The 27,918-nt window shown below is 47.4% G+C and overlaps 2 protein-coding genes across 2 annotated transcripts in view; one reads left to right on the forward strand and one right to left on the reverse strand.

The window, feature by feature from the left end:
- Positions 1 to 21,208, reverse strand: part of EFR3B (EFR3 homolog B) — a 135,126-nt gene extending 113,918 nt beyond the window's left edge. Inside the window, exon 1 of the mRNA XM_051840808.2 lies at positions 20,773 to 21,208. The gene's annotated coding sequence lies outside the window, so the exon portion shown is untranslated. The remainder of the gene's footprint in view (positions 1 to 20,772) is intronic.
- The window catches only part of DNAJC27 (DnaJ heat shock protein family (Hsp40) member C27), a 34,835-nt gene continuing 27,230 nt past the window's right edge, over positions 20,314 to 27,918 (forward strand). The window contains exons 1-2 of the mRNA XM_002710075.5: positions 20,314 to 20,605; positions 23,686 to 23,768. Of these exons, the coding sequence (XP_002710121.1) occupies positions 20,519 to 20,605; positions 23,686 to 23,768 (170 nt within the window). The 5' untranslated portion in view covers positions 20,314 to 20,518. The remainder of the gene's footprint in view (positions 20,606 to 23,685; positions 23,769 to 27,918) is intronic.

A 27,918-nucleotide genomic window follows, 5' to 3' on the forward strand; every position in this document is an offset into this window, starting at 1 on the left:
GGCGGGGGAGTTAGTGTGCAGCGCTAGAAGCAGAAACTACAGAAAATCTTCCAGCTCACTGTTCTCTAGACGTCTCCTTGCCTGACCCCCGCAACACTTGAGTGGTCACCTGCTGCCTCCCAGGGTGCCTGTTAGCAGGAAGCTAGAATCTAGCCAGAGCTGAGAATTGCACCCAGGCATTGGATGTGGGATGCAGGTGTCTGTCTTACTCTCCAGCTTTCCTTTTGGGGGAGGGCCACTCTTTTTGGAGACCTCTTGAGTTGCTTGAAATCCTCAAGGCTGAGGAAGTGGAAAATCTCTAGCGCGAGTTGTATTGTCACAGACAAGAAAGGATCTGTTCACTGTAGGCTCTCTCTACAAGGTCTTCTTCACACAGCTAAGCAAATATGGCTCCAATTGTCACAAGCCCCACTTGTGGTCAATGGATTGGGGTCTGAAAAATATCAAAGAATGGTTGACCAAGTATTGGGCATTGCCTAAAATAGTGCCTAACAACATGGCGAATGGCGGATGTTCTGGGGGGCGTGTCTAGGGCCGCTGCGGTTAAACCACCTGCAGGGATAGGTCCGATTTAGTTCCGCACACGTGGACAGTGTAGGATCCCTATATCTCGCTTAAGATGCCCCTGTGCGTGGTCCACCCATGCCTGCATGACCTTTTCGCAGATTGGCTCCCCTACTGTGCATGTCTTTCTTAAGCTTTGTAAGCCTGTACACCTCCTCAATAAAGTAGTTCCTGCTTCGACAGAACTCATGGGTGCTTGCTGCGGTGTGCTTGACCCGGCGACCTTACCTCTCCCGTTCGCCTTGTCAGGGAGTGCTTGTACTGTCCCCTGCTGGTCAGGGGCCAGTCTCAGGCTTAAGACCCCAACTGCCAAGTATCCACACCACTTGTGACACACTGCACCACACTGAGGTCAATCAGGCCGTGCTGTCTCCAGTCTGAGTGTGATCGGATCTCAAAGCTCCTTGATTGGTGCTGGTGAATTGATCCCATGTACTGAGACTCACCGGTCGAGGGCCTGGCTTCCTGGGCAGAGGTCCAGCCGTACCCCTTCCTTTGCTGCTCCCGGCCTTAATTCATTCACTGCTTCCTTTTCTTGAAGGCCATCCTGGTTTCTTCTTCTATTCTTTAAAAAAGTTTTTAAAATTTATTTATTTTCATTTTTATTTGAAAGGTAGAGAGACAGAGACAGATGGATAAAGATCTTTCATCTGTTGGTTTACCCCTCAAATATCTGCAACAAACAGGGCTGGGCCAGGCCAAAGCCAGGAGCCTGGAACTCAGTCCAGGTCTCTCATATGGGTGGCAGGGATCCAAGTACCTGAGCCATTCTCTACTGCCTCCCAGAATCTGCATTAGCAAGAAGCTGGAATGGGAAGCAGAGCCCGGACTTGAACTTAGGCACTCCTATATGGCATGGCGATGACCCAGGTAGCATTCTAACTTCTGTGCCAAATGTTCACCCTCTTTTCCTCTTCTTTAGTCTTGAATAATCCTCCAATACGGAGAATTCAATGGGGGCCCTTGAGGTTGTGATAACACTGTTATTAAATATTTTTAGTATTAAAATATTCTGACATCTTCTTGATCCAAGGGCCCTTGATCCTCCAGACCTTGTCCTGTGGACCCCCAAACACAGCCCACTCCATGACAAGTGCATCAGTGGTCTGTTTTCCTCTTCTCATTGACACGTGTCACATAGTTGATGTTAGAGTATCCCACTTGTCCGTTCATCCTGCTCTATTTTCCTTACAGAGTAAAGAAGCTTCTAACAGGGTTTTGGTTTTCAAGCCCATGCACACCTTTTCAGGAGGGACTCAGGGCTGTGATTTGGTTTAGGGACATTTCTCAGCTCCCCAGGATAAACCACCGTGGTGGCCTGTGTTGACCCTGACTCGAGTCTACCTTCCTCAGACCTTGACCTTGCCCTTTTTTGTAAATTTCTCAGGTTTCAGTAAGCATCAGCCTGAAGCAGCAGTTCTGCAGTCTGCTTGTCCGGTCCCACAGTGGCCCTCAGCGGATGTCCCAGGAGCCCCCTTCCAACAGGGGAGGGTTCAGAACTACTGTCTGGCTTGCAGGACACGGGGCCTTTTCTGGCTTTCTCAACTTAGTGTGCTTATTATTTTGGTTCTCTTTCTGGAATAACCCGTGCTAAGCCACCTGTTTTCTCCCAAATGTCATCCTGATGCTGGTGTCTCTGTAGAGGTATTTAATTTCGCAGCTGCAGCCTGGCTCTGTGCCTCCTCCGCTGGGTCAACTTAGAAGGTCTGTGCTGAAAAGCATTCCTCTTAGTCTTAACGAGGAGCAAGCTGTCCTGTGCTGGCATTCCTCTCAGCCTCCCAAGAGGTAGCACAAAACTCAGAGTTCCATCCCTTGTTGCCGCCCAATTAGCTATGTGTTCCCAGCACCTTTATTTCCTATTATTTTCTCTTAAATACATTTTTTTGGAATTGCCATACAGAGTACAAAATACAAAAAGGTGTGAAAGGACCTTGAGTGAGAAGCAAGCCTCCCACTCTTTGCTGCCAACAATCATTCCCTCTCCCTCAGCCACTCACAGCTACCGGAGCCTCTGTGTGTGTTCAAAACAGAGAGGACAGGGGTCTGAAAACAAACAACCAAACAAGAGCCGCATGCGATGTGGTCCCCACCTTGCTTTCTTTCCAACCTGCCTGGCACTGCAGCGTGGAGTGCACCAAGCTGTGGGTGCCATGCCTGTGCTGGATACAACTCACAGCTCTGCTGCTGGGCACCGGTGGGTTCTGGTCTCTTCCCTTTCCGTTTTCATGGACAAACTCTAATCAGATGGAGAGAGGTGCAAACAGCTCCTGTCTACCAGCCACCTGGGCAGTCTGGACTCCATGAGCTTCCCTCAGACTGTGGCAGTGCCACACCTCCTGGCACGGAGTGCCCTTGGCTCTCAGCAGCCTCTGCCAGATCCCAGATGTCTGCCCAAGGGCAGTGCGGAACTCCCGATGCAGCGTGTCTGAATCTGCCTACAAAGAATTCCAGACACCATCTCTGTGGCCCCTCTCTTTTCTCCTCTTATTTAACGCTATCTATAAGACACCAGACTAAACGGGGCAGAAGGATTTGGAGGAAGGAGCCTCATGTGAGCTAGAGAACAAAAAATACATATTTTGGAGGTAATTATTTTTGCAGAGGCAAGGCAGGGACCAATAGAAAAGAGGAGTCCGTGGGTTGAAGGGAAGGGAGACAGAAACAGCAAGGGCAAAGAGAGAAGTGGCTATGGCGTCATGGCCATGTAGAAGACCCCAAGAAGACCAGACAGGAACAAATGCCTGCTAAGCGGCTGGGCCAATGAGACGGGCGGGAAGAGGCAGAGCGATCTGGAAGGCCACGCGTGGACCTTAAGTTTGTGCTGACTCATGGAGAATCCCAAGCAAGGAAGGCAAGTTTCCCCACGCTGTACTTCCTCGGGACTGTCTTAACCATTATTGATCACGTAGAATTTAAGAATCACTTGTCAAGATCCTTTTGGAATTGTACTTGCAATGGCATTGCTTTTACAGATTAAAACAAACTGACAGCTTTATACTTTAGGTTTTTTTCCCCTAACACTGAGCATAATTTATCTTTTTATTTACATGGGTATTCTTTAGTGTCTCTCAATAAAGTCTATTTCCTCTAAGAGATTTTATTCACCTTTTAACATATTTATTAGAGTTTTGCTATTATCAATGATATTTTCAAACTGTATTTTTATTTGTTGCTTTACTAGACATACAATTGATTTTTGAATATTGATCTCCGATCTAATAAGTTAATAGAGTTGGGGGAGGGGATTTCTACATAGACCTGAAAATTGTATCATCTCAAAATAGTGGTACGTTCATTTTCAACACTTGTGCCTTCTTGTTCTTTTTCTTCTTCACATGTTAATGAACTGGCTAGGACCCAAGACAATGTTGGAGAGAAGCGGTGATAATGGGTATAATTTTTTTTAAAGGAAATGCTTCCAATGTTTCATCATTAAGAAAAATACTTGCTAGAAGGGCTTAATAGATTTCTGCTTTGATCAAGGTTTTTAATTGCATACAACAAAATCCATTATAATTATTTTAAAGTGGAGGGAACTTACTGAGGATACCAGTTCACACAATCAGTGGATGGGATAAAGAAAGAAAGAGTGAGCTGAGCTTCTAGGACAACTCCTCAAGCCACAGCTCTGAACTGCGTTGTTGCCTTGTCCATGACCAGAAGCTGCAGAACCAGAAGATGGCTACCACCAACGCTGGTCCCAGCGTCAGGAGAAATGCTGACCCAGGAGTCACCACCACTTCCTCCCTGAGCTGCACCTGACTCCTGCCCCACGTGGTCCAGTTCCAAATCCAAGTCTCACGTTAGTTTCTCTCAGGACAGAAATTAGATCACAGTAGGAAAATTTCTGATTCCTTGTTAACTATGGGTTAGATTATGTGATCCATGCTACTCCTGAAATAATAAAAATGTTAAATAAAATATCTTCCTAAAACATAAAAAATCTAGCAAGCTGGAAAGAAATCAGAAACCTAACAGAAAGTCAAAACCCAAGAAGCCACTTTTGCTTTATAGTCACCTGTGAGACTGTGACACTGAAGAGTGAAGATCTGTGAAAAGGCTGAGAGGAGCCCGTGCTGTGACAGCAGGTTAAGTCACCACTTTCAATGCTGGCACCCCACCTCAGAGCACTGGTTGAGCCCCAGCTGCTCCACTTTTGATGCAGTTCCCTGCTAATGTGCTAGGAAGACAGTGGAAGAGGGCCCAAATACCTGGGACACTGCCACCTGCATGAAAGACCTGGATGGAGTTCCTGGCTCCTGGCTTTGGCCTGGCCCAGACCTCACTGTTACAGCCATTTCAAGAGAGGCCATTAGCAGATGAAGTCTATCTCTCTCTGTCTTTCCTTTTCTCTATGTCACTCTGCCTTTCAATTAAACAAACAGATCTTTAGAAAGAAAAAGGACAAAAAAAAAAAAAAAAAAAGTCCAGAGCAACCTAAAAGACTCACAATTGCAAACAGTTGCACTGTTTTTTTTTTTTTTTTAAGATTTTATTTATTTATTTGAAAGGCAGAGTTACAGAGAGGCAGAGAGGCAGGAAGAGAGAGAGAGAGAGAGAGAGAGAGAGAGAGAGGTCTTCCATCTGCTGGTTCACTCCCCAATTAACTGTAATGGCCAGAGCTGCACCGATCCAAAGCCAGGAGCCAGGAGCTTCTTCTGGGTCTCCCACGCGGGCACCCAAGGCCTTGCGCCTTCTTCTACTGCTATCCCAGGCTATAGCAGAGAGCTGGATTAGAAGTGGAGCAGCCAGGACTCAAATTGATGCCCATATGGGATGCCAGCATTGCTGGTGCGGCTTTACTCGCTACACCACAGTGTGGACCCCAAGTTGCACTATTGGGATAAACGTACAGAAGATGTAAACTGCCTTCTCATATCCAGGGAACCACGGGAGAGTTGACTTCATGCTGAATAGAGAAAATGCTCTCTGCTGGTTGCAACCATGAGTCAACCCTCTGAATCCCAATTCCTATTTCTAGGGTAGACCCAGAAATTGCAAGCCACAGAACCGAAGGCGTACCAAACCAGCAGGCTCTTCAGATGCCAAACAAAAAGCTAAATCCTTTCTGGAGAAAGGTGCCTTCATTTTAAGTCTCAGGAGCCCCATACCAGTAATTTTTTTAACCCAAGGTCAAAGACAGGCGAGCAGGGATGGGTATGGTGGGGCACTGGGTTAAGCTGCTACTTGAGACCCCCACTTTCTGTATCAGCGCTCCTGGCCCGAGTCTCAGCAACTCCACTTCCAATCCAGCTTCCTGCTGATGCTCCTAGGAGGCAGCAGGTGATGAACCCATGTGGAGACTCGGATGGAGTTCCGGGCTCCTGGCTTCAGCCTGGCCCCTACCTGGTTGTGGTGGCCTTTTGGGGATGACCAGTAGATGGAAGATCTATCTCTTCTATGTCTCACCCTTTCTGTCACTCTTCCTTGCAACTAAATAACTCAATCTTTAAAAAAAAATTTAAAAAGATAGGCACACAAACAAAAAAGAGAATAGGAATAAGGCTTAGCAGAAACAGAACGTAGAAATTGACTAGCAAGGACTTGAGCTGTAGAATGCTTAGATGCAGATCATAATACAACTAGGCTTGCAATTTTTAAATTCAATTTAAATTCATGAAAGAAGAGTTTTAAAATAATTTCAGGGATAAGGGAACTATCGCCGTTGGCAGAAGGTTGGTTTTTTTGTTCAGTGCTGTGAGCCTAGCACCCGGGCCATGGGCTGGCTGGCACACACTGTATATTGAGTGACTGCTTGTTAAGAGGATGACTGAACGTGTACACCTGGGCTTCCTGCCTGGGCCCTTGTCTCACAGCCTGCTGCTTTTGCTCATCTTTATCAGGATGTGCCTTTTGTACGCTACCCTCGGTTCACATCCAGCATATACCAAATCTGCAAGATACTCAAAATAGGGCTCACCACTGTTATAGACAGCAGTCCCATTGGTCTCCTTATTTCTGTCAATATCACCATCATCACCTCAGCCTCTCATGTTCCAGAACGTGGGGTCAACCTTTATTCTTCCTTCTCTGTTTGCTGCACACCTAGCAGCCACCGGAATCTCCCGCTCATACCTCTTCTGCTGCCACTGAGGTCTCGGCGTCTCTCACGTGAGGAACTACTGGGCTTCTCGTCGCTAACACAACCTGCCTCTGTCGGTTCCTTACATCACTCCCTCACTTAATGTTCCTAAAATGGCACTCTGTGCTTTCCAATCCCCTCTCCAAAAAGCCCATCAGCTGCACAGAACCAAAGCCACGTACTTTAGCCAGAGCAAGCGTGCCTCCTCAGCCAGGTCCGAGCAGCTTTATCAGAACGTCTGGAGTTCAGGCATGCTTTCTGTAGAAAACGCCCACTGAGCTTCTGTCCGTGCCACACTCTGTGCTATGTGCTAGGAATACAAGTGAACGACACAGACACTGTCCTTGCTCTCAGTTTGCTGGCTGTCTCGTAGGGAAGGTGGCAAATTAAAAATATTCATGACACTCCAGGGTGGCAAGTTTTATCAAGGAGGAAGGTCAAGGGATTGTGGAAGCCCATGGGAGAGGCGAACTAGAGGTGCAGGGGTGCAAAACACTCTCAGAGGAGGCTTAGCAGAGTTAGGAACTTTCAACATCATTTCCCACTATTCCCCTATTGCGAGTTTTCTTTCCTTTGGGATCCATGTAAAGCTCCTTCCCAGGTCTCCTTCTTAGCTGTGATAATCATAATAGTGTGGTACAGAGGCAATCCTAACCTCATCTGGGTACATGTATACACACATGTCCACACAAATCTGTATACATGTGTACACACATGTCCACACACATGCATGTACTGCGTTGAACCCTACAAAAATCACGGAGTTTTTAACCCACAAAAATGGCAATTCCATATGGTTCAACCTTATGACTTAAGAACTTTGCCTAGAGCTATCCTGTATAATCTACATACAAACTTCATGTAGCCCAAAGATACAAGCTTATAAGCAATCCCACAAATGCTGTCATATCTTACAGAGTCATAAAAGTATTAATTCTTGGGCTGGCACTGTGGCGTAGTTGGTTAGGCCTCTGCCTGCAGCTCCAGCATCCCATATGAGTGCCAGTTCATGTCCCAGCTGCTCCTCTTCTTATCCAGCTCTCTGCTATGGCCTGGGAAAGCAGTGGAAGATGGCCCAAGTCCTTGGGCCCCTGCACCCACATGGGAGACCTGGAAGAAGCTCCTGGCTCCTGACTTCAGATCGGCCCAGTTTTGGCTGTTGCCAGGCCTTTCTGTCTGTCTCTCCCTATCTCTGTCTGTAACACTATCTCTCAAATAAATAAATAAAATCTTTTTTAAAAAAGTATAAATTCTCTTCTACATGTTTTATACCTAGTCACACATATACATATAAGCCCACAAAAATGACAAACTAATTCATAAATGTCCTCACATACCCTACACCCAATATGCACACACGATACCAACTGATAGATGCAAACGTACACACACTCCCTCACCCAGATTCATCACAACCAGCACGGTGCAATACACACCAGCTCCCACACGGAGACTTGCATACACATATTTGTACCCAGAAAAATCCAGAATAAGTCTCAAACTGAAATCAAGATGTATTTGCACACTTTGGGGAGAAATTCACTCACCTATTTCTAATCTGTATTTTTGTGGACTTAGAAAATCCATAACAAGGTGATACAAACTGTGTTTAAAATGGGAATTAAGCGAGGGTCTGAAGAGTTCTCCAGTGAGTAGGGAGCTGTATGGAGACTGGAACATTCCCTGTGGCTGCTCCTGCCTTGGTGTGCGGAGACCACAACGTCCCTGTGGCTGCTCCAAGGTCTTCCAGGCATGGGCCCTCAGCTGCGGGGCTGAGGGTTCCCCACAAGTGACCGCTAGTTAGTGGGGTGCTGGTGTCCCTGATCCAGACAAGGCCTTCTTTGGAGTCCCTGCCAGGCCAGCTTACCTGTGGGGCTGAATTAAACAGGAGCCTGCGGTTGAGAGTGGGCGGAGCCAGCCGTCAGGGTTGTCCCGCGCGGATGGAGGCGGGACGCTGAGGGAACTGAAATGACAGTCAGAGCGTCTGCTCCATCATGGCACATGCTGCGCTTCAAGGGCTCCCGTCCCTTCTCTCCCTCCCCACCGCCCAGGCTCCCTCTGGTTTCCATGGACACCAAGACCTGTCACAGGAAGAGCAGAGGCAAAGCTCAGGCTGAGGCTGCCGTTTTAGCTCTTTGGCCCTTGTGAAAATTCTGCAGGATCTGTTTTTGTAAACGTCTCGTGTTGGCTGAGAAATGCTCTAGCAACAGTGTGTGACCGCTGAATCTTCACACGCCCCGCACAGCAGGGTAACCCCCACTCAGAGCAAGGCAGGGAGCATGAGCAGCACCCTGAAATCCTCCCTCACCCCCTCATCCACTACCCCAAAGACAACCAGAACCCCGACTCCCCATACCACAGATTCATTTAATATGGCTTGAATGTATAGAACTGGAATATGTTTTGTATCTAGATGCTTTAATTCAACACACACAAGATTCGTAGCAGTAGTACAGTATCTTACAGCAACAGCACAGTTATTCCACTGTGAGACATGGGTTGAGCATCCCTAATTCAAAAATCTAAAACTTGTTACGTACTGATTTGAAAATTCCACACAATGAATTTTGTTGCATGCAGAAAGTTCTTTTTAAAGATTTATATATTTACTTGAAAGGCAGAGTTATAGAGAGAGAGAAAGAGAGAGAGAGAGAGAGAGAGAGAGAGGTATTTTCCATTCACTCGTCCTCTCCCAAGATGGCCACAATGGCCAGAGCTAGACCACAGCAAAGCCAGAAGCCTAGAACTCCACCTGTGTCTCTCGTGTGGGTGGCAGGAACCCAAGCACTTGGGACATCCTCTGCTGCTTTCCCAGATACATTAGTAGGGAGCTGGAATGGAAATGGAGCAGCCAGGACTCAAACCGGTGCTCATATGGAAAGCTGGTGTCACAGGCGGTGGCTTAATCCACTGTACCATGACACTGGCCCCGCAAATTATTTTAAATACTGTATACAATTACCTTAAGTCTATGTGTATAAGGTATATATGAAACAAATAAGCTCCATGTTTAAACTTGGGTCTTATCCCCAGGATATCTCATTATGTACATGCAAATATTCAAAAATCTGAAAAAAATCCAAAATACTTCTGGTCCCAAGCATTTTGGATAAGACATACTCTATATACCACTATTCACCCATTTTTCCCCTACTATAAAACATTAGTAGATTTTAGATTTTTATTATTATTGCTAACAGGACTGCTAAAAATATTCTTGTACAAAATGTACAGATATTTAAAGAGATACAGATAAAATCTATCTGGAATATATAGAGAAATCACAAATCGATCAGGAAAAAACAATAAAACACTAGATAAAATAATTGAATAAGCAGTTCATATGGGAAAATGGCTTCTAAAAATATAAAAAGGCACTCAATCTCATCAGTCACAAGGAAAACACAAATTAAAACTACAATGGGGTGGGAGTTTGGTGCAGTGGTTAAACTGCTGCTTGGGAAACCTGGATCCTGCATCAGAGTGCCTGGCTCAGTCTCAGCTCCTCTGCTTCCAACCCAGCTTCCCGCTAATGCACACCCTGGGAGGCAGCAGAGGACGCTCAAGTCCCTGGGTCCCTGCCACCCACGCGGGAGAACGGAATTACCTGTGTTCCTAGATTCTGGCTCTGGCCAGCCCTGGTCATTGTGGACATGTGGGGAGTGAATCAGCGGATGTGAGTGTTTTTCTCCCACTCTGTCTGCTTCATGAATACATTAAAAGAAAAAAGAAATCTCGCAAGGCGGCAGTCAAGGTATGAGACAGCCGTGCTGTCCTCTGAACTCAGGGCTTCCTTCCACGCTCACTGAGGTTTGCAGTCATGGACGGAGGGGCTCGTTTGCTTGCTAGCTTTTAGCAGGAGGTCACTCTCAGTTCCAAGAGGCCCCTCTTAAATCCTTGCTATGTGGGTCCTGGAGAGCCTCTCAGCCGCTAAATATGTCTCACTCTTTCCACACCTGCGTCTCTTGCCAGGAAAAACCTCAGCCTTCTTAAGGGCTCACCTACATTGGTTAGGCCCACGCAGGAAAATCTACTATTTTAAAACAACTGACTTAATTGCATCTGCAAAGTCCCTTCACAGCAGTACCTAAATTAAGGTTGGCTTACTTAACAGAGAAAGTGTATGTCCAGCAGTAGCCAAGAACCTGGAAGGCCATCTTAGAGTTCTGCCTGCTCTCGTGTGGCTGGGGTGCTGTCGTGACATATGTAGGAGGCACACACTAAGATGTGTGTAGTTAGGAAGTCTGCCTCAAAGTAATCTGGGGTGGGCTTGGTGTAGAACCGAAGCTCCTTTGGCCGTGTGTGGTCACAGCTGCAGTATGTGGGGTGCTACTTACATTATTCTATTTTTGAAAATGTATGGATTTTGTCCAGAGCATAGAAAATGAACCAAAAGTGTTTTTTTTATAAAGTACTATGTAAACATTTAAACCAAGTAAAGATAGCATAAAAGTAGTTAACTTAATATATTCCTGAAGAATATTACTTAAGTATATTGAAGCAAAAATTCTCAAAATGTTACCCCCACAGAATTTGGCAATATCTAACAAAAGTAAATATGTATGTACCTTTGATCCAATAATTCCACTGTTTTTAGAACTTTACATTGAAGACATACCCACAATATGAAAATATACAAATGCCCATAAAATATTTCAATGATTGAAAAATACACAGTACATGCATCCAACGGTAGAGTGTTGCTGTCAAAAAGAATGGCCGCGATCTTTCTTACAAATCAGTGAGAGTCTGTGGGATTCCTAGGATATGTTGTTAAGTACCAAAGAGTGAATTTCAGAAGTGTGCACGCATGCTCACATACACACGTTACCTTCTGCCTAAAAAACAGGAAAACATACATTTGACTGCTTCCTTTTTTATAAAGAAGATGCACAGGCAGGAAGAAACCAGAGACTACTGTGACTTAATTTTCACACACAAATTTTTGTTTTATTTTTAAAAATGTTTCATTATTTGAGAAACACAGAAAGAGAGACACAGAGAAATTCTAGCTACTGGTTTACTTAACCAAATGCTCACAATAGCCAGGGCTGGCCCTGGGCCAGAGCCAGGAACTGGGAACACAATCCAGGTCTCCCACATGGCTGGCAGGAACTCAATTACTCAAATGCATTGATGGGAGGCTAGAGTCAGGAGTCAGGTAATTGAACCCCAGTACTCTGATTTGAGATACAGTCATCTTAACTGCCAGGCCAAATGGCTGCTCCCTCACCCACAAATTCCTACAGTCCAATGATGATGCTAGGCTAGAGAGTATTACCTGAAGCATACCAAACGGTGGTTTCTAACTCCATCATCCCATCTCTGTTTAGTACTAGGTATCCTGCAATAAGAGAGAGCCTTTTTTCCCCACCACACTTCTCAACCTTGGAATCAGACTAGACAAGGACACCCTTATTTCCTGTTCCACGCTGATTTGTGCACTGCACTTGTTTTTCATGACAACTGCCAGGAAACCCAGCTGTCCCTCCATACGACACAGCCTGGGAATACAGCGCCATCTAATGTTGAAATTACAAACAATCTCAAACTCGTTTTCCAGTCATTTTATTTTGTTCACCTGGAAATATTAGAATGCAAGATATCCTACGGATATCGTCCTGTGAATTCACAGTGGGGCTGTGGGCATCTCAGTGCATAGTTTGAGGATTATACAAAACTGCTTATAAATATTGCATATTCTGATTTGAGTAAATACACATGGTAGTAGTTACAGATAGAGCAACATGTCTACAAATTAATCTCACATGATTCAGAAAAAAACATTTGTGTATATACACATTGTCTAGAGCAAGCACAGCTGATACAGTAAATGGGGGGAGATGTTATTGAATGAATCTGGATAAAGAGTATATAGGATTTTCTTGGAATATTCTTGAAACTTTTCTATGTGAAGTAATTTCAAAATAAAGGTTTTGTTTGTTTGTTTTTGTTTTTTGACAGGCGGAGTGGACAGTGTGAGAGAGACAAAGAGAAAAGTCTTCCTTTTCCGTTGGTTCACCCTCCAATGGCCGCTGTGGCCTGCGCACCACGCTGATCCGATGGCAGGAGCCAGGTGCTTCTCTTGGTCTCCCATGTGGGTGCAGGGCCCAAGCACTTGGGCCATCCTCCACTGCACTCCCGGGCCACAGCAGAGAGCTGTGGCTGGAAGAGAAGCTGGGACAGAATCCGGCACCCTGACTGGGACTAGAACCCGGGGTGCCGGCACCGCAGGTGGAGGATTAGCCTATTGAGCTGCAGCGCCGGCCCAAAATAAAGTTTTTAAAGATGAAATCTGGGGGCTGGTGCTGTGGTATAGTGGATAAAGCCACCGCCTGCAGTGCCGGCATCCCATATAGGCGCCAGTTCATGTCCTGGCTGCTCCTCTTCCAATCCAGCTCTCTGCTATGGTCTGAGAAAGCAGTAGAGGATGGCCCAAGTGTTTGGACCCCTGCACCCGCATGGGAGATCTGGAAGAAGCTCCCAGCTCCTGGCTACAGATTGGTGCAGCTCCAGCTGTTGCAGCCAATTGGGGGAGTGAACCAGGGGACAGAAGACCTCTCTCTCTCTCTGCCTCTCCTTCTCTCTGTGTAACTCTGTCAAATAAATAAATAAATCTAAAAAAATGAAATCTGGGGCTGGCATTGTGGTATAGCGAACAAAGGCAGCCTATGACACTGGCATCCCATATGGGCACCAGTGAAAGTCCTGGCTGATCCAGCTCTCTGCTACGGCCTGGGAAAAGAGCAGAAGATGGCCCAAGTGCTTGGGTCCCTGTACCCATGTGGGAGACCCAAAAGAAGCTCCTGGCTCCTGGCTTCGGCATGGATGAGCCCTGGCCATTGTGGCCACTTGGGGAGTGAACCAGCAGAAAGAAGCTCTCTCTGTCTCCTCCTCCTCCACCTCTTTCTCTTTCTGTAACTCTCAAATAAATAAATAAATCTTTTTTTTTTTTTTTTTGACAGGCAGAGTGGACAGTGAGAGAGAGACAGAGAGAAAGGTCTTCCTTTGCCGTTGGTTTACCCTCCAATGGCCGCTGCGGCCGGTGCACCGCGCTGATCCAATGGCAGGAGCCAGGTGCTTCTCCTGGTCTCCCATGGGGTGCAGGGCCCAAGTACTTGGGCCATCCTCCACTGCACTCCCTGGCCACAGTAGAGAGCTGGCCTGGAAGAGGGGCAACCGGGACAGAATCTGGCGCCCCAACCAGGACTAGAACCTGGGGTGCCGGCACCGCAAGGCGGAGGATTAGCCCAGTGAGCCGCAGCGCCGGCATAAATAAATCTTAAAACAAAAACAAAAACAAAAACAAAAACACAAAAAACAAAAAACAACAACAACAAAAAAAAAAACAAGATGCAAAGACAGTCCAGTGTAGTATTACTACACTGTGAAGTTTATGTACAAATTTAGTAAAACAATTTAAATGCCTAGAAATTAAAGCACTAAACAACATAGTTGCAAAATTTTATATAGAAAGAGAGGAGGGATGCATTGGGGATGATACACAAAGCATCAATAATGTTTTATTTCTTAAGCTAGGTGGCAGATTCTTTATACTTTGAGTATGTACAAAATATTTTACTATTTACTTTTTTTTTTTTTTTTTTTTTTTTGGACAGGCAGAGTTAGTGTGAGAGAGAGACAGAGAGAAAGGTCTTCCTTCTGTTGGTTCACCCCCCAAATGGCTGCTACAGCCAGCACGCTGTGCTGATCCAAAGCCAGGAGCCAGGTGCTTCCTCCTGGTCTCCCACACTGGGCCATCCTCTGCTGCCTTCCTGGGCCACAGCAGAGAGTTGGACTGGAAGAGGAGCAACCGGGACAGAATCTGGCGCCCTAACCGGGACTAGAACCCGGGGTGCCGGCGCCGCAGGCAGAGGATTAGTCTAGTTAGCCGTGGCACTGGCCTACTATTTACTTTTTAAAATACACATTTTAAATATGTAGATTTCTTAATACATAAAAATAAAAAACCATGAGTGAAAAAATACATAGAGCTATTGTTTGTTGGAAGATCACCATGTACTTCACATTACCTCCTTTCTTTTTTTTTAAGATTTACATATTTACTTGAAAGTCAGAGTTACAGATAAGGAGAGACAGGGGCAGAGACAGAGAGGAGTCTTCATCCTCTGGTTCACTCCCAAATGGCTGCAACAGCCAGGGCTGGGCCAGATCAGAAGTTGGAGGCAGGAGCTTCTTCCAGGTCTCCCAACTGGGTGGCAGGGGCCCAAGCACTTGGGTCATCTTCTGCTGCTTTCCCAGGCACATTAGCAGAGAGCTGGATCATATGGGATGCCAGCACCACAGGCCATGGCAGTGCCTTGACCAGCTGAGCCACACGCCAGCACCTCCTTCTATCTTTAACACCAGCTCATGTCCATTTCGTGTCAGCATAAAGTGTAACTGCTGACTCCAGAACTCGGGCTCAGCCCAGACTTCCCAGGTCTGCACTAAACACAGCATCTCACTGCTTCTCTTTGTAAAGAATGGAAAAGATAACTTTCTCACCTTCTTAATTCCAAATTAATTTAATACATGCAAGTAGAAAATGTGGCTCTACATATTAACACTTGAGGAACATTAATATGAAAAAGGGTAAAAATTTTAAAATTTGGCATGTTTTACTATTCTTATTATCACTTGCATTGCATTATACCTACTCAAAGATTTGACACTTTGCAAGTACCCTTTCACAATATGTCCTATTACAGTGTCCAAGGTGAACTATTGAAGAGATTGTCTAAGCTCAGTGATTTGATTTACCAGCATCTGGGTTTGAGAAAAATCACAGTAATAAATCCAACTCATATACTTTAAATTATCAAAATTCTACCCAGGACTTATATTTCGTATTTGTAAGGAATTTCAGGGGCCAGCATCTGTGGCAAAGTGGGTTAATCCATGGTTTGCAATGCCACTGGCATGGCGTATCAGAAAGCTGACTGGCGTCCCAGCTGTTCCATTTCCCATCCAGCTCCCTGCTAATGCATCTGGTAAAGCAGCAGAAGATGGCCCAAGTTCTTGGGCCCCTGCATCCATAGGGGAGACCTTGGATGGAGTTCCTGACTACTGGCTGTGGTCTTGCACCATTTGATACGTGAACCTGCAGATGTCAGAAATTCTCTCGGGGCTGGCACCGAGGCATATTGGGTAAAGCCGCCACCTGCAGTGTTGGCATCCCATACCAGTGGATGGAAGACCTCTCTCTCTGCTTCTCCTTCTCTCTCTGTGTAACTCTGACTTTCAAATAAATAAATAACTCTTTTTAAAAAAGAATTAAAATCTTTTTTTAAGATTTATTTATCTTACTTGAAAGTCAGATACATAGAGGCAGAGGCAGAGAGGTCTTCCATCTGCTAGTTTACTCCCCAAACGGCTGAAACAGCCAGAGCTGGGCCAATCCGAAGCCAGGAGCCAGAAGCTTTTTCCGGGTCTCCCACGCAGGTGCAGAGGCTGAAGGGTGTGGGCCATAGCAGAGAGCTGGATCAGAAGTGGAACAGCTGGGACTTGAACTGATGCCCATGCGGGATGCTGGCACTGCAGGCGGTGGTTTTACCCACTACACCACAGAGCCAGCTCCAAGAATTAAAAAACATTTTTAAAAATCCTTAAAAATTATGTCTCCCTCTATCTGCATTTCAAGAATGTTAAAAAAATTTTAGAAGCTTCAATATTTTATTATTGATTATAAAGACAACCTAGAATAGGTTTTCTTTAAATAGTAATGTTTAAGTTAAATTTTAAAGTTAAAATGGGGCCGGCGCCGCGGCTCAATAGGCTAATCCTCCGCCTAGCGGCGCCGGCACACCGGGTTCTAGTCCCGGTCGGGGCGCCGGATTCTGTCCCGGTTGCCCCTCTTCCAGGCCAGCCCTCTGCTGTGGCCAGGGAGTGCAGTGGAGGATGGCCCAGGTGCTTGGGCCCTGCACCCCATGGGAGACCAGGAAAAGCACCTGGCTCCTGGCTCCTGCCATCGGATCAGCGCGGTGCGCCGGCCGCAGCGCGCCGGCCGCGGCGGCCATTGGAGGGTGAACCAACGGCAAAGGAAGACCTTTCTCTCTGTCTCTCTCTCTCTCACTGTCCACTCTGCCTGACAAAAAATAAAAATAAAAAAATAAATCATCTTCCCATAAAATCATCCCTTTAAGAGGTTGAACAGAACAATGCTACCTTGGCCTTTGCATTTCATTGAGGAATGTGCAGCCATTCCTTTTCAGACCAATAAATAATCATTTGTCAAGTTCTATTACCTCCTCCAACTGAAGATATTGACTCAGAAAAAATGTACTGTTCCTGTCAGACTGACTTTCAATCAAAGAGCTGCTTTTCTCATTGCCCAAAATGAGAATCGAAAAGTGGCATTCTCAGAAGGTATAGCTCTGGAGCTGCAGTGCTGGCATCCCGTACAGGTGCCGGTTCGAGTCCCGGCTGCTCCTTTTCTGATCCAGCTCTCTGCTGTGGCTTGGGAAAGCAGATGAAGATGGCCCAAATGCTTGGGCCCCTGCACCTGCATGGGAGACCTGGAAGAAACTTCAGGCTCCTGGCTTCGGATCGGCACAGCTCTGGCCATTGCGGTCATTTAGGGAGTGAGCCAGCAGATGGAAGACTTCTCTCTCTCTCTCTCTGCCTCTGCCTCTCTGTAACTCTGCCTTTCAAATAAATAAATAAATCTTAAAAAAAAAAAAAAAGAATGTATAGTCCTGCTCCATTGGCAGCTAAAGGGAGGCCACAGCAGTGCACGCGGTGAAGTTCAGATGTGAAGAAATGCAGAGGGAGAGAATGAAGGTGCTTACAGGTGCAACCACACGGCCTGATAGAGCTGAACCAGAAAGTAAGAGAAACGTGGTCAGAGCTCTCCTCCTCCAGAGGAGCCCACCACTCCCAAGGCCATTAGAGCTGCCTAACAGAGAAGCAGAGATTGAACTAAAACTTTCACCTTGACTCCAATGAACTCTATTGTTATTTTTTAAAAATTTATTTGAGGTGCCAGTGCTGTGGCATGGGGGAGTGAACCAGCGGATGGAGGACCTATCTCTCTCTCTCTGCCTCTGTCCCTCTGTAACTCTGCTTTTCAAATAAATAAATCCTTTTAAAAATTATTTATTTATTTATTTATTTGAAAAGCAGAGTGGCAAAGAGAAAAAGAGATCTTCCACTCGCTTGATCACTCTCCAAATGCAACAGCCAGGACTGGCCAAACCCAGAAGCCAGGAACTCTATCGGGGTCTCAATGTGGGTGCAGGAGACAAACACTTGGGCCATCTTCTGCTGCTTTCCCATGTCCATTAGCAGGCAGATGGATAGGAAGTAGAGCAGCAGGGACTTGGCACTCTGCTATGGGATGCCAGAGTTGCAAGTGATAGGAGGGGCTAGGCTAAGCCTCCGCCTGCTCTGCCAGCATTGCATATCGGCACTGATTTGTGTCCCAGCTGCTCCTTTTCCAATCCAGCTCTCTGTTATGCCCTGGAAAAGCAGAGGAAGATGGCCCAAGTGCTTGGGCCCCTGCATTTGTGTGGGAGACTTGGAAAAAGCCCCTGGCTCCTGGCTCTGGCTGTTGCGGCCATTTAGTGAGTGAACCAGCAGATAGAAGACCTTTCTCTGTCTCTACTTTCTGTTTCTGTCTCTCAGATAAATAAATCCTAAAAAACAAAAACAAACAAACAAAAAGTGGGGCCACTGCCTGCAGTGCCAGTATCCCATGTGGGCGCCGGTTCAAGTGCTGGCTGCTCCACTTCTGATCCAGCTCTCTGGATGGGCCTGGGAAAACAGAAGATGGCCCAAGTCCTTGTGAAGTATGGAGGCATACAGGTTAAAATTGATTAGGTTTGTGAGCTGGAAGACCACGCCTTCGCCATGCCCCTGTGTGATCTCAAGCCCTACCTGATACCTTCACCATGCCCCTGTGTGACATGCTGCCCCTACCTGGCCACACCTGAGTGCCCACCGGCCAATCAGGTTAATTAACCACTCCCCTTTGGAAGTGGGTTAAAAGCCTGGGACACAGTGTGGCCCCTCTCTTATTTTCCCTGGCTTCTTGCCAGGAGGGGACTAGCTGTAGCCCTGCGCCTCCAGGGTGCGTGGTCTTTGGGCCACCCTAGGCTTCCTGGCCTAGATGCTCTTCCATGTGGCTGGTTCCTGGTGCTCCGTATGAACCCAGATTTACCTCTCTCTCTCTTAAATAACTCTCCTATGCATCTTTCGCACTAAATAAATAAAAGCCTAAAATGTACCATGCTGCCTCGTTCATTTATGCCGGCACTTAGAATTCTGCTCTAAACATTATGCAAGAACCCTCTCAGGCTTATTAATACTGGGGATTTAATAATAAGCATATGGTGATATCGTATGGCACCCCAGCTGGGACTTCTGGGGAACTTTAAGGGGCCACGTTTTTGTATATATTTTAGGGGGTCATTTCCAATATCACTTGGGCTCCTGCAGGCCCGTGGGAGACCCAGAGGAAGCTCCTGGCTCCGGATCGCCGCAGCCCCAGCCATTGCGGCCAATTGGGGAGTGAACCAGCAGACGAAAGACCTCTCTCTCTACCTCTCCTTCTCTGTGTAACTTTTTTTTTTTTTTTTTTACAGGCAGAGTGGACAGTGAGAGACAGACAGAGAGAAAGGTCTTCATTTTGCCGTTGGTTCACCCTCCAATGGCCGCCGCGGCCGGCGCACTGCGCTGATCCGATGGCAGGAGCCAGGTGCTTCTCCTGGTCTCCCATGGGGTGCAGGGCCCAAGCACCTGGGCCATCCTCCACTGCACTCCCGGGCCACAGCAGAGAGCTGGCCTGGAAGAGGGGCAACCGGGACAGAATCCGGCGCCCCGACCGGGACTAGAACCCGGTGTGCCGGCGCCGCAAGGCGGAGGATTAGCCTACTGAGCCGCGGTGCCGACCCTGTGTAACTCTTTCAAATAAATAAACCTTTAAAACAAAGTGACGGGAAGGGGGTTCCGAGTCCTGTCTTCCAGAACCAGGGCTCTTGACTGCCTCTTTGGGAGCTCAAGCCGGGGAACACCAGTCTTCCTCTGCCCACGGGCTCCCTACTCATGGATTCCACCAACCAGTAAAAGCAGAAAATCGCTTTTCTACTAAACATGCAGACTATTTTTCGGTCATTATTTCCTATACAGCACAACCACCACTAACAGGGTTTACGCCGTATTAATTACCGATCTAGAAGGTGTCTGAAGTACACAGCAGGATGTGCATAGGGCGTATGCAAACGCGGCTCCGTTTTCCGTAAGGGACCGGAGCATCCTTGAACTTTGTCCTGGGCAACTCAGGTACCAACGCCCCGCGGATACCGAGAGGCGACAGCATTGGAGCGGGGAGACGGGATAGGAGCGGGCCCGAGGGACCCAATACGAATCGAGAGGGGAAAAAACCCAAAACCTCAGCCCCAAGCACGCGTGGGCTCCTCGGAATTTCTGGCGTGGCCGGCCCTGAACGAACCCCTGCCCCAAGCACTCCCAGACTGCGCGTGGGCGCTGAACGGCCAATGCCCGATCCCCAGCGGTCCTGCACGCAGCACGCGCCTCCCGCCTCTGCCCCGGGAAAAGCAGGCGGCCCCTCCCGCGCCGCTTTCTCGTCAGGCGCCGCGACCCCCGAGCCGGGTAACCAGGCCGCGTCCCGGGGGCCCGGCGATGACGTCAGCCGCCCGCTCTAGCATCGCGAGACTCCCTGCTCCCTCCCCCCGGCTCGCCGCGCTCCCAACCGCCCGCGCCCGCTGCCAGGCGGCGGCGGGGATGGCGAGCCGCGGAGCCGCTGCCGTGACGAGAGCAGCGGTTCCGCCATTGGCCGAGGAGGCCTGAGGGACGGGCCCGCGCGCTGCCCAAGGAGAGACCGAAGCCGGTGGCCCCGAGAGAACGAGGGCAATGGAGACCAACGTGCCGAAGCGGAAGGAGCCCGGCAGGTCCCTCCGCATCAAAGTCATCTCCATGGGCAACGCCGAAGTGGGGAAAGTGAGTGCTGCGCGCGGGGAGGGGCGGGACCTCCGCGCCGCGGGGCCACGAGCCCATTGGCTGCAAGGGCGGCCACTCAACAGCCAGGGGCCCAGCCTCCTCCCGCCCCCGGCAGGCCCGGGGCTGCTCTGAGGCGAGGCGGCTCGGCGCGGAAAAACTCTCCTGACCTTCTTGACCTTTGGGCTGCGCCCTCCTCCGCCGACGTCACTCCTCGTGGGAAGGAGTCGGGGTGGCCTCCGACCCTGGCGTGTTCCGCAGGGAGCGTGGGGAGGCCGGGGTCCTGCTGTCGGCTTGTGTGCTTGGATCCCGGGGCTGCGTTCTGGCCGCCGGGCGGGACGTGGAGGTGGAGGGTGCGGGGAGGCCGCGGGGCGCCCACTGTCTTGTTTCTGGTGGAGTCGCCGCATCCATCCTCTGCGAGGAGCCCTAGTCCTGCTGCAGCTCCTGGGTGTCCGCTGCAGACCTGCCCCGCGGGACTGGGGAAGGGAGGGCCAGAGGCGAACCCCGAGACGGCCGCCCTTTCACCCTGTCCCCTCTCCTTCCACGTAAGCGGACCTTGTTGGTTAAGAACCTCCCAAGGTCATCGAATCAGGGACAGAGACGGGAGTCGAACCCGGCTCTCCACACTGCCTGATCCATCACTGTGTGTGTACTGTCAGCGCGGTCTGGCGCGACGCAGTCGTCCGTGTGAGTGGGTGCTGGGCACAGTAGATGCTCAGTAAGTGTTTATTCGTGGTTTTTCCATGTTTAGCGTGGTCCTGCTCTACTTACGTATCTGTTTGTGTCCAAGTATTAACATTAGCATTCCCTGAAAGACAGCATTTACTGAATGTCAGCCATGTACCAAGCATGAAAAAAGAAAAGAAAAAGCCTCCAGGTTATGTGGCAAACTGGCCTAGTCAGCAGTATCACTTATAACTGTGCAGTGTCTCTTAGTGCAACCTTCGCAGCCGGGATGCCCAGTGTCACCACGCTTAGTCAGTGTTGCTCTAGTTTATTCCAGTGGAGTTCAATAAGAGAAAGAAAATATGAAGTATTAGAACGGAGAAGGCAGAATTATTTGTTGATAATGTGATTGTTTGCTGGAAACCCAAAGGGAATTATCTGAATTTGAAACAATTAGAAAATTCAATATTATAGAAGCAAAACATAGCGTTATTATATCTGACTTCTTATTTTTATTTATTTTTAATTTTTATTTTATTTTTTTATTTTTTGACAGGCAGAGTGGACAGTGAGAGAGAGAGACAGAGAGAAAGGTCTTCCTTTGCTGTCGGTTCACCCTCCAATGGCCGCCGTGGCTGGCGTGCTGCGGCCGGCGCACCGCGCTGATCTGATGGCAGGAGCCAGGTACTTATCCTGGTCTCCCATGGGGTGCGGGGGCCCAAGCACTTGGGCCATCCTCCACTGCACTCCCTGGCCACAGCAGAGAGCTGGCCTGGAAGAGGGGCAACTGGGACAGAATCCGGTGCCCCGACCGGGACTAGAACCCGGTGTGCCGGCGCCACAAGGTGGAGGATTAGCCTAGTGAGCCGCGGCGCCGGCCTATAAATGTAATTCAATTAAAATGACTATAAGGGTTTAAAAAATGTTCATTTGAAAAGTGGAGTGAAGGAGAAAGGGAACCAGGGAGAGGGAGATCTTTCATACTCTGGTTCGCTCCTCGCACGCTAACGGAAGCCAGAGCCAGAGCCGGCCCGGAGCCAGCGACTCCGTCCAGGGTTCTCCCACGTGGGTAGCAGAGACTCAGATACTTGAGCCATCATCACCTGCTGCCTCCCAGGGACATTAGCAGGAAGCTGGATCAGAACAATCCAAGCTTCTCATGGTCTCACTGATGCTTACTTATGTTCCTTCAGTGGTTAGCAAATCCTACTCTGTTGAAAGCCACTGAACTATTGTTGGAAAAGATAGGAGGGAGTAAGGTACTGATGGGTGCAGTGAAGTCATTCAGTGTCTAGCTGAGGAGGTTAGCTAAATGTACACTTGTGGAAAGAACCAGTAGTATGACCGATGACCCAGTCTGTAGTACAGCGTGGGTTTGCCCGCTACAGGCAATAGTATGAGTGTACATGTAACGTGCTAGAGGAATTCAGATGCTTACCATTCACATCAAACGAGGCGTTCAAATACTGGTAAGACCACTAAACAGTGTGGATGCTCCAAATTTGATCCAGGTCTTGAAGGAAAAGTAAGATTTAGAAAGAAGAGAGACAGTTCATTTCAGAGAGAGGGAAAAGTAATAGCAGGAAGTCAGACCATGGGAGTTTTATGGAAATGGAGAGTTTATAGAGAAGAGTGTAGTTAGAGATGACAGCCACAGGCTAGGTTATGGAGGGCCTTGAATAAAAGACAAAGGAATTTGGATTTCATACTCTTGACAGAGAGAAATTGCTGAAGATTTTTGAATTAGGGAGGTGAAATAATGTTAGTGGTGTGCAGAGTCGATTGAAGTTGGGAGAGAGAGGAGGCAGGAAAGCCAATAGTGGAGAAGCCAGTGATGAGGACCTAAACCAAAGTGGGATCCATGGGAACCGGATGAAGAGGAAGACGGAAGAAACGAGAGAAGAATAAGAAAGGTCCAGAATCAAATATGACTTCTAATACTTTGACCCTCTGGGATTGGGAAAGTGATGGTATTATTAACACAACAGTGGGATGAGCGGCTTTCTTGTGTACGATTGGTTCATTTTGGACATGACTTGAAGTGACAGCAGGACATCTAAGTACAAACTAGTCTAGTAGCTATTTAGAGATGTGGCCTGGTAGTGGGAGGGAGGTCAAGGCTAGACCTCAGCGGTATTATTGAAAGTATAAGAATGGAAGAATGCCTCAAAAGAAAAGAGCACTTTGAGTACTAAGCTGAAAACCTACTTACATTTAGAATGAAGGGAAGAATTTTAAAATAATTTTTCTTTAAAATCTTTGCTTTTAACATTTTTAAAAGTGATTTACAATTTTGGCTTTTGAATACTCAACTTTCTTTTTCATAGTAGGGAATGAAGAAACCATGAGGAAGAAATGTACTTATTTTGTAAATGCTCTCAGTGTAGTTACTAACTGCAGTATTTTTACCTTTTTAGAGCTGTATCATAAAGCGATACTGTGAGAAGAGATTTGTGTCTAAATACCTGGCAACCATTGGAATTGACTATGGAGTCACAAAGTGAGTATGTTGTTTGCCTGGCTTGCAAGTTACACCGAGACTCGGGACTGTTTCTAAAATGACCTGTATTTACAGCAGTGCATTTATGCAGGTAATCTTGAAATAGTCTTTGAGGATAAACTGGGAAGGATGGAATAAGAGATCCTTACAGGCAGGGAGTGATTGTATCGTTTGTTCATTCAGCCAGTTGAGTGCATACCATTTGTCGGAGTGTGCGGGAGCTGTCAGGTGTGTGACGGTGAGCAAGGCAGCACAACGCCCAGCAGGCAGGTCACATCCATAGCTGTTTTTAGAGTGCCTAGAAATATTCTCTCTTTACAAAGTGTAAATATGAAGGTACTTCTTAAAGTTCATGGAAAAATCAGAAGATAAGTTTATCTTGGTGTAAAAAATTGTGACATCTAAGCATAGTTTTTCGTAATCTCTCTTTTTCCATGAGCTTTTTGAACTTTCCTTGTATTACATGGAAAACTTTCTACCCGAGAACCTCCCTTGTTGGTTTGTAATCTTTATAGTCTATTAGAGTCCAGCAGAAATGGTCTGGGAAGAGTGAAGTTAGGTGTTAGGTGAGATTTGTCTCAAAGGAAATCAAGCATAGGCTGAGGCTGGAGAGAGAGGGTGAAATTAACAAGAAATAACATTTCCAAAGAGGAGAGCTGGGGACCCACACCCCCTTACTAATCGTGGAATTTCAGGCACTCACTATTCTGTTCCCACCCTGTTCCTCCCCTCCCCTCCTACTCCTCTCTTATCGCTGCCTTCAGGGTGGAAAACGGCTGGCCCAGCCAAGGCAACAGCAAACTAAATTCAAAATTCACTCAGTCTATAGCAGACTAGTTTTTAAGTTGATAATTTTGTGTGGCCCACAAATGATGTAAAATATCCAAACGGCCCTGGGCAGAAGAAAGGCTGCCCACCTTGCGTGCTCTGGACTGCCACCCTCATACTGCGCTGTCTTGTTGCCGTTGCCCACTCTGTCCATTTGGCGCGTCCTCCCCCATCTCTCCACCTCTCCTGTTCGCATAAGGTTTTCTCAGTACCCCCTTTATCTGTCAGGACACTTTTTGGTTGCAAATCACAGAAATCTTGAGGTTCTATATGCTATTTTTTTTTTTTTTTTTTTTGACAGGCAGAGTGGACAGTGAGAGAGACAGAGAGAAAGGTCTTCCTTTTTTCCGTTGGTTCACCCTCCAATGGCCGCCGTGGCTGGTGCGCTGTGGCCGGTGCACCGCGCTGATCCGAAGGCAGGAGCCAGGTACTTCTCCTGGTCTCTCATGGGCCAAGCACTTGGGCCATCCTCCACTGCACTCCCTGGCCACAGCAGAGAGCTGGCCTGGAAGAGGGGCAACCGGGACAGAATCCGGCGCCCCGACCGGGACTAGAACCCGGTGTGCCGGCGCCGCAAGGAAGAGGATTAGCCTAGTGAGCCGCGGTGCCGGCTCTATATGCTATTTTTATGATACTTATCTAAATTGCCTCTGTTGTCTATGTTGTTATTATTTGCGTGAGTTTAAGGTTTGCTGCTAAATTATAAACTCCTTGAAGAAGGAGGTATATGAAGATACTTTTTAAAAGAGTTTGTGGAAGAATGGAGTTAAAGATAAGTTTATTTTGGTGCATAAAGGTAGAGGCTTACCACATTGATGGTAAGAATGGAGTGTGTGACCTTGAGAGTCATTGAACACTGTTTCTGGGATCATGTAGGTGGAGCCCATGCATGTTATAAAACACGTTTTAATGTACTTACTGAAGTACCATCATATTAATAGAGCTTTGTCTTAAGAGCTTGCCCGGAAAAGTGCTTATACCATGTAAGTACTCAGTATTGTTAGGTAAGATAGATATGTTGGGGCCAGAGCTGTGGCATAGTGGGTAAAGCTGCTACCTGCAGCACTGGGCATCCCATGGGAGTGCTGGTTTGCGTCCTGCTCCACGTCCGATCTAGCTCCCTGCTGATGTGCCTGGGAAGGCAGCTGAGGATGGTCCAAATGCTTGGGCCCCTGCACCCACATTAGAGACCTGAATGAAGTTCCTGGCTCATGACTTTGGCCTGGCCCAGTCCCAGCTATTGTGGCCATTTGGGGAGAGAACCAGCAATGAAGGATCTCTGTCTCTCTCTCTTTCTCTCTTTTTCCCTCTGCCTCTCTCTATAACTCTGTCTTCCAGGTAAATAGATTAATTTTTTAAAAAGATAGATATATATTTAAAGAGGAAGTTTGCCAAATTAGAATATAAGTTTGCCAAATTAGAATATTCAAGAAGATAGGTAAGTTGTTGAGCTATATCTGAATGTTGATTATGTGAAGTGCAGATTCAAGTTCAGATATATTTGTGACTGTAATTAAAGTGGCTTATGCAGTGGTAAAGTAAAACTCAAGTAAGGGTGGACTGTGTTGTGGCACAGTGGGTTAAACCACTGCTTGCTACACCAGCATCCCATATTGGAGTGCTGGTTCAAGTCCTGGCTGCTCTGCTTCTGATCCAGCTTCCTGCTTATGTGCCTGGGAAGGCAGCAGATGATGGCCCAAGTACTTGGGCCTCTGCCACCACATAGGAGACTAGGGTGGAGCTCTTTGCTCCTGGCTTTGGCCTGCATCCATTTGGGGAATGAACCAGCAGATGGAAGATCTCTCCCTCATGCTCCATTACTCTGCCTTTCAAATAAATAAATCTTTCTTTCAAAAACAAAAATTGTGGCTCATGGCTAGAAATGTGTGAAGCTCCTATTTGGAATCCATGCTTCTCTTTCCCACTTCAGGGTATAAGATCTCATTAATGATACAGTAGGACAGCCTGTTTAGTGCAGATTTGTTTTGAATACATACGAGTATTTAGTTTATTTGTCTAGGAAATGATAATTACCACATTATGCCACAGACAGACTGTTCTGTTTCTGATTGATTATATTTTCACAAAGCTGAGTCAGGAATAACTGACAGAGGCCCAACAACACAAACCAACTGCAGCAAAAATCTTTAAGAAGGATGTTCATCAGTCCACACGCTCTGGTACGAGGCGGATCAGCAGGACCTCACAAACGGCAGGAACCTAGACAGTCACATCACTGCCCCTCTCTCTCCACAAGCTGGCCTCAGTCTTTTAAGGGGGCTTCCTCTAACACAGCTCCAGCTACTCTCGGGTTCACATTTTGTTAACTTTACCCCTAGAAATGGACTGAAACCAGTATTCCACATTTTAAAATCATAGGGAAGGTTTTGATTGGCCCAGGTGGGAACAGCAGTGTGGTTCAGTAAGATGGCAAGAGGCCAGCGCTGTGGCGTGGCAGGTGAAACCACTGCCTGCAGTGCTGGCATCCCATATAGCTGTGAGTTTGTGTCCTGGCTGCTCCATTTCTGATCCAGCTCCCTGCTAATGTGCCTGGCAAAAGTAGTGCAAGATGGCCTAAGTGTTTGGGCGCCTGCACCCACATGGGAGACCCAAATGAGGTTCTTGGCTACTGACTCAGCCCAGGCCATTGCAGCCATCTGGGGGTGAACCAGTGGATGGAAGATCTCTCTCTCTCTCCCTCCCTCCCCCTCTCCCTCTCTGTTTCTCCCTCTCTATCTCTAACTCCAACTCTTAAATAAGTAAATAGATAGATCGATCTTTGGAAAAAAACAAAAAGAAGATGACAACAAGATCCTTATGAACTACAGCTGGGAGAAGCAATCAAATCAGTAGATATCCATTCCAGCCTCTCTGTTTCCATTGTGGTGCAGCTCACATTTCAATGTGCTTAAGAGTTATTTGTAGTGTTTGTAAAATGCAGATTTTCTGGGTCCTAGATGGGGCACAAGAATCTGAGTTTTTAAATTTCATTCATTTATTTGAAAGGTAGAGCAACAGAGAGAATGGGAGAGACAGAGAGAGGGAGAGAGATAGAGATATCTTTCATTCATTGATTCATTCCCCAACTGGCCGCAATAGTCAAGTCTGTGCCAGGCCAAAACCAGGAACCAGGAACTCTATCCAGGTCTCCCACATGGGTTATAGGGGCCCACTCACTTGAGCCATCCTCTGCAGCTTTCCCAGGCACATTAGCAGGGAGCTGGATCAGAAGCAGAGTAGCTGGGATTGGAGCCGACACTGTGATATGGGATATAGGTGTCACAGGTGACATAATGCTGGCCCCAGGAGTCTGCATTTGAAC

This window comes from Oryctolagus cuniculus, chromosome 2 (genome assembly GCF_964237555.1).
Source record: "Oryctolagus cuniculus chromosome 2, mOryCun1.1, whole genome shotgun sequence".
Classification (NCBI taxonomy): domain Eukaryota; kingdom Metazoa; phylum Chordata; class Mammalia; order Lagomorpha; family Leporidae; genus Oryctolagus; species Oryctolagus cuniculus.